The sequence below is a fragment of the Brachyhypopomus gauderio genome, chromosome 1, assembly GCF_052324685.1.
Source record: "Brachyhypopomus gauderio isolate BG-103 chromosome 1, BGAUD_0.2, whole genome shotgun sequence".
In the NCBI taxonomy this organism is placed as follows: Eukaryota; Metazoa; Chordata; class Actinopteri; order Gymnotiformes; family Hypopomidae; genus Brachyhypopomus; species Brachyhypopomus gauderio.
Genome location: NC_135211.1, coordinates 17,947,110 through 17,953,109, shown reverse-complemented (window position 1 = coordinate 17,953,109; position 6,000 = coordinate 17,947,110). Strand labels below are relative to the sequence as shown.

Below are 6,000 nucleotides of genomic sequence, written 5' to 3'. Positions count from 1 at the left end.
TTAATGACGACGGGGCGGCGCTCAACGCACTTAAGACTGCTGACCGTCTCAGTCCACACTGATGAATGGGACAAACTTTCCCTTACTGCTGCTTACAGCGCGTGACGGGGACAAGTAGCTGGGTGAGACCTTTAATGGATGTGTAACTCTGTGGTCTACTCGTTAGTAATATAGGTATCTTCTCCTTTAGACCGCCGCAGTGTTTCCTAGGCGGAGACATGGCCACATTAACGTGCCGAGTTCAGTATCTTGAGGATACGGATCCGTTTGTGTGTACAAACTTCCCCGAGCCCAGAAGACCGCTGCAGTACGAATTTAACGAACTTTTGCCTTTGAGCGAACAAATAGCCGGGGTTCACAAACTGCTCCAAGCACCCTTGAAGGTAAGACAGTCGCTCTTCTCGCTTTCTCTCCTCGCTACAGGTGAGAACGGACAACTGTTCACCCGAGGAACCAGTTCTGCTGCGGGGAATAAAGTCGTACTGGCTCCCGCCTCGCTCACCGTCGACTTTGTAATCTGGTAGAAGTTTGGGTTAAAGTTTAAAACAATCACTGTTAATCATATTGGAGTCCAGAGGAAGGGTTCCGTGAGCTGCCGGCTGGTTCTCCGGTAGTTATTTTCCGACATGCCGCGTCTCCGATAGACACGGTGCCAGTTTGGCAGGTCTGTGGTGGTACGGGAGGTAAACTATGACTGGTTTGGACCTATCTTACTGGGATGACCCGAGGAGGAACACCACCCGAGGAGGAACACCACCTTCCCACATGACTCCACTCACTTATGAGAGGATATTTGCGGTTTCTCCGTTACACGTTTGCCAGATAAAGACTCAACATGTGGGATGTTCTGGGTTTGCATGGACCATGAGGCTTTGGGACTGACTCTGAGATGAAGGGGAACCCGGAGAGCGGGTACAGACCCAGTGGAAGCTGCTTTCTCCACATATGATTGCACGAAGTTCCACAAGTGGAAAGTGACCGATGCAGCATTCCTGCGCGTGCCTGCGCGGGCGCGCGCCGTCTTGTGTCCACGCATGTGCGCGCGTTATAGGAAAGCGCTCCAGCTGCCAAATTGCCCTGATGCTTGCGGAAAGGGTGGGATCTGTAAGCAGAAGATAAGGTCAGCAGGAACGGACTCCCCGCTCAGACCCCCCCTTATTACAGCTAAGTGTGGAACGTGGCTTTGCCGTCGTAATACATGGGAAACGCATACCTAGATAAGAACTGAGTCCCCCCATCCTCTGTTTTGACTGGATAATGATGGCCAAAATGCGGTTCTCATCATTCAGGAGATTATGGCCTTTCTCTCAGATGGAATTTGATGTATTGTTTGTGGAATATAAATAACTGTAGTTTTTCATGCATGACGAGTGGGCTCAGGAATTCTTTCACAGCAGTGTTCGAGGTCGCTTGTCAAGTTTCTCTAGCTGACGGATTCACCAGCATGGCCTGCTTATATGTGCTGCATACATTGCAGTTTGCATCATGTAAATGAATTGGGTACTGCAGATCCAAAAGGATGCATTAATTCATCTCCTGTATGTGTGTGTGTGTGATTAGGTTCTCGCTCTGCTCTCTCTCCACAGTTGGAGGAGTGTACGCTGCAGGTGGCTCCCAATGGAAACTACTTGGACCTGGACGCTTCCCTGGCAGAGCAGAGGGATGAGCTGGAGCAGTTCTACAGTGATATAGGGTAAGACTCGCTTCCTCAGAGTCCTCTAAACTGGACCATTCTCTCATTTGGGTCATATGTGCAATAAGGCTTGTCTTTTAAATTGGTTTAAATTTAAATGTACAAAGTTGAGACATGATTGGAGTGTTTTAGTCATGTTTACATGATGTATAATGACCATGGTACTTCTCTCTCTCTCTCACACACACACACACACACACACATATGCACTGCTGGTGAGGGAGAGGACTGAGGGAAGCCAAGAGGTTCAGATGATTCACCCGTGTGGAGGGAATATGGCAGAACCATGCTGGGTGCTTTTCTCACGAGTCATCAGTGGAAGAAGTTACTTTGCACACATGAAATCCTTGTGGAAAGTGGGAAAATAATGCACAAACGGACATTGCGTCTTTCTGTTGGATAGACTGTAGTTGCACTTTAAGGGCAAAATATATTTGTGGAAGTGGGGTGGAGGTTTTAATTGTAGTAGGACCACAATGCATGTGTGCAGTCATGTTAAAGGATGGAAAAGCTCAAATGAATCTGTACAATCCCAGACTTCGGTTATAAACGAGAAAAGTCTTTTAAGCACAAAAGACAACCACAGTCAAGTTCTATCAGTCGCAAACTTCCCTCTGATAACTAAAGCTGAAATTTCATTACAATACAATATTGGAGCCTGGGGGTGAATTTTGGACATTCTGGAAGCTCAGCAGTATTTCAGTGAAGTCTGTCATGTTGGGCCCAAATTTAATGATTTACTTCTGAATGTTTATCAGAGTGGTTTATCAAAACCTATCTGTTGTAGATTAAATGACTGCACAAAACTTGATGTGACTGTGATGAGCTGCAGCAGGGTCTGACATATGACTGACAAGCTTAATTTTGTGCCACCATAGCAGACATGAGTTATTAAAGGCTTTGGGAGCAAACTGGAGGTCATTGGAGTTGCTAAATTTTTTGCTCAAACATCCCAGTCTGCTGAGGATGTCTCAGACTTTTATTTGCCTCTGATAATAGAGCATTCATCTCCTCGCCGTCTACTACATGGTGAGCTAATCCTGGCTTTAAGGACACCATTCATAAACAGCTGTATTTCATGAATATATGTATGGCATATTCCTGCACATGGGCATCATCTGAGCTCACTGGCCAGCGAAAATGCTGACGTCACCCTCGGCACAATGCAAATCTGATTTGAATATCTGGGTTGCCACACACTCTCTTCCCAGCAACAAAGACGCTTTCTGTTCTGGCTCCACACAGCTCCTTTCCTGAGGGAGATGGTCGTCATATCATTCATGCTAACCACTGAAATTCAAGTCTGTTTTCTGCTGAGAAAGTGAATGGCAGAAACCAGGCAGTCCTGCTAAATGAGCAGAAATGGTAGCAGGAGGGGATGAAAACCAACAGTGATGTAATCGCTGATGATGGCCCGAAAGGGAAACTTTGATGAGGCCAAAAAGACTTTCTGTTCTCGGCAGTCGGGTTTTCTTTAGTGCAGTGTATTCTTTGCCTGTGATTGTAGCACACTACCATAAAAAAATAACGTTGTTTATAAGGGAAATATGCATGCACGTGTGTGTGTGTGTGTGTGTGTGTGTGTGTGTGTGTGTGTGTCAGCTGAAACTCCATCAGATTCTGTGCTGTGTAGGGCAGCCAGCAGAAATGGATAGTTTAAAATGTGGGGTAGTTAGAGGAGGCCCTTGCTACATGTGTCCTTACTCAGATGGGAGATTGTATGTGTGTGTGTATGAGAGAGAGAGAGAGAGAAAGGGAGAGAGAGAATGTATTATAGAGCGACACACCTTTTAAGAAAACTGAGCTGTAAGAAGGTCTGAATTTAGCAGCTGAGTTATAAGGAGCATACTTTCCATGTCTGCTCAATGGCCCTGTGGCTCCATGACGTTCCATACTGGTGTGTGCGTGGCATGGAGAAGGAGGTGTAAGTTGCTCTGTATGTGTTCATGCCTTCACCATGATGGAGTCGGGGGGGTGATGTTGCCTACATGTCTCATGCTGACAGTACAGACATGAATGTGATCAAAGCCCTCACAATATCTCGCGTGGTTCTTTGGTCACCAAATGACCTTGTGCATGTTCTGCTTCCCTGACTGTGTGTTTGTCTCTGTGCGTTTGCAGTATAGGCAAGAAGCCCATCTTCATCCTCCGTACCCAGCTGTCCGTGCGTGTCCACTCGATACTAGGTAAGACTCTCTTTTTCCCTTCACTGCTCAAACGCTGCTGCAGTCTGCTGAAAGAGGAGAACCTTCTGGCCTTAATCCCATCACAGTAGTGCTGGAGGAGAAAGAGTCTCCTCTGTCTTTCCACTGCAGTTCAACTTTTGTCTCCCCTCTCAGAGCTTGAGGAGGGGTGGGGGTGGGGCGGGGCGGTGTAGTGGGTGGAGGTGGGGCGGTGTGGTGGTGGGGGTGTGGGGTGGGGGTGGGGTGGTGTGGGTGGGGGTGGGGCGGTGTGGTGGGTGGAGGTCGTCTTCGGTGCTGCTTCCCTAACCTGTGCTTGTGTCTGAGCACCGCAACTGTGGTACATGGATCATTGGTTTTCCATTCAAGCCATTGTTTGTTTATCTATTTGTATTTAATGAATATTGCTTTGGTGAAAATTGTTGGTAAAATTGTAACTTAAAATATTACAAATGTAGCTCATGTTGACAAACTATAAGCACTAATGCAATTTTCGTAAAAGGCCACTTGAATGGAATGCTGGCCATTGCTTTGTTAACTTTTTTTGGACTGTGACAGACTTTTTTTTTTTTTGTGGCTCAGTATGATTGCACAAGACCTATTTGGCCTGTTGTCCAATCTGGATATATACAAAAGGATGAATGTGTGTTCTCTGCCTCTGACCTGGTGAGCATCAGAAGGGTTTGAGATGGAGTGTGTTCTCTGAAGAGAGCAGTGGTGTGAAGCCCCGGGTGATCCCCCTGGTGAGGGGTGTGGCCCCGGGTGATCCCCCTGGTGAGGGGTGTGGCCCCGGGTGATCCCCCTGGTGAGGGGTGTGGCCCCGGGTGATCCCCCTGGTGAGGGGTGTGGCCCCGGGTGATCCCCCTGGTGAGGGGTGTGGCCCCGGGTGCAGGGAGGAAGCGTGAGGGACGTGGGAGGTGTAACGTGTGCAGAGTGAAGGAGAGGGCCCTGTACCAGAGACCATCACCCAGGAGCGTAAGAGTCTTCACCAGTGGGGCCGGGAGGTACGAGGGTGGGGATGGATTTGCCCTCTGCCTTCACTACCCAGGAGCAAACGCAGGTGGTGAGGAGATGTTGATCTGAAGGGATCGTTTTATCAAGCAGTGCTAGTTGGCAGTTCAGTGTTAAATATGTCACTCCTTGTAGGCTTCTGCAGGGTTATGGGTGAGGATGCCACATGAGTGTGGAGGGGGTGTGATGTGATTGGTGGGGGATATGGGTTTACCTCGTGCTGGGGCATGTTTTTGCCTTTGCTCTTTACGGTAAGGAAGCCGTGGCTTTGCCGTAACCCTGAACTGCAGAGTATGAATTGCTGGTTAATCCGTGCCTGTCGGGAACTGCCTGTGGGATTGGTTTGTCCTGGTATCATATTGTGGACACTGTCTTACACCTTCATGATTCTGATGGCATATCTTTTTCATAAACACATCGTTGCTCTTCCTGTTAAGGCTAGTGTGTGTGTGTGTGTGTGTGTGTGTGTGTGTGTGTGTGTGTGTGTTCTAAGGGACTATATGACTTAATTCCTCCTCTGTAGGCATTCCTGTCCTTTTCCTTGTATTAGATCATGTGCACACTGGGTGAACCTGCATGCTGTTCTTTACAGATAAGCTCTAAATAGCCTGTTGGAGAAACTGTAGCCTGTTCATCAGTGTGGGGTCTGAACTCGACCCTTTTTAATTATCGCCTCCTCTGAGAAGAACAGATGGGCCCCTGAACTAGAATCATTAGCCTTGTGTGTGAAAACACCATGTCACACTGAGGTCATTTTTCATGCAGCAGTTGTAAAAATATTTGAACATTTGACATTTCAATGGCTGTGTAATTGTGTACAAATAAACTCCTATTAAAACCTTAATGTGCACATGTCTTATGATTAAGTATCTTAAGTTGTTTAGTGCCAAAAGGTGAGTGCGGTGTACAATCACTTCTTTCCTGCCCTACCCGACTAGCTTATTTGGTAACTAAAAGAATAGATGCTTGTATTGTAGGAACACAAGGGGTGTGAGCTTTGACAGGCTTGACCAGTTTGAGCACTGTACCGTCTGCATAGCCAAACTCCAGCCTGGCAGCAGTTAGGCAGACCTGTAGAGGGAGGACTGCTTGGCTCTTTTAGACCTGTGACGTTTC

At 47.5% G+C, this 6,000-nt stretch overlaps 1 protein-coding gene across 12 annotated transcripts in view; it reads left to right on the top strand.

Moving 5' to 3' along the window:
* Nucleotides 1-6,000, top strand: part of fhod1 (formin homology 2 domain containing 1) — a 41,241-nt gene continuing 35,241 nt past the window's right edge. For 9 of the 12 annotated variants that reach the window (XM_077000307.1, XM_077000295.1, XM_077000277.1 and 6 more), the window contains exons 1-3: nt 2-383; nt 1,587-1,693; nt 3,815-3,879. In XM_077000307.1, coding sequence (XP_076856422.1) covers nt 219-383; nt 1,587-1,693; nt 3,815-3,879 — 337 coding nt within the window. In that variant the 5' untranslated portion in view covers nt 2-218. Of the gene's footprint in view, nt 384-1,586; nt 1,694-3,814; nt 3,880-6,000 lie in introns of all 12 variants that reach the window. The other 3 variants (XM_077000229.1, XM_077000219.1, XM_077000287.1) reach the window with 2 other exon arrangements.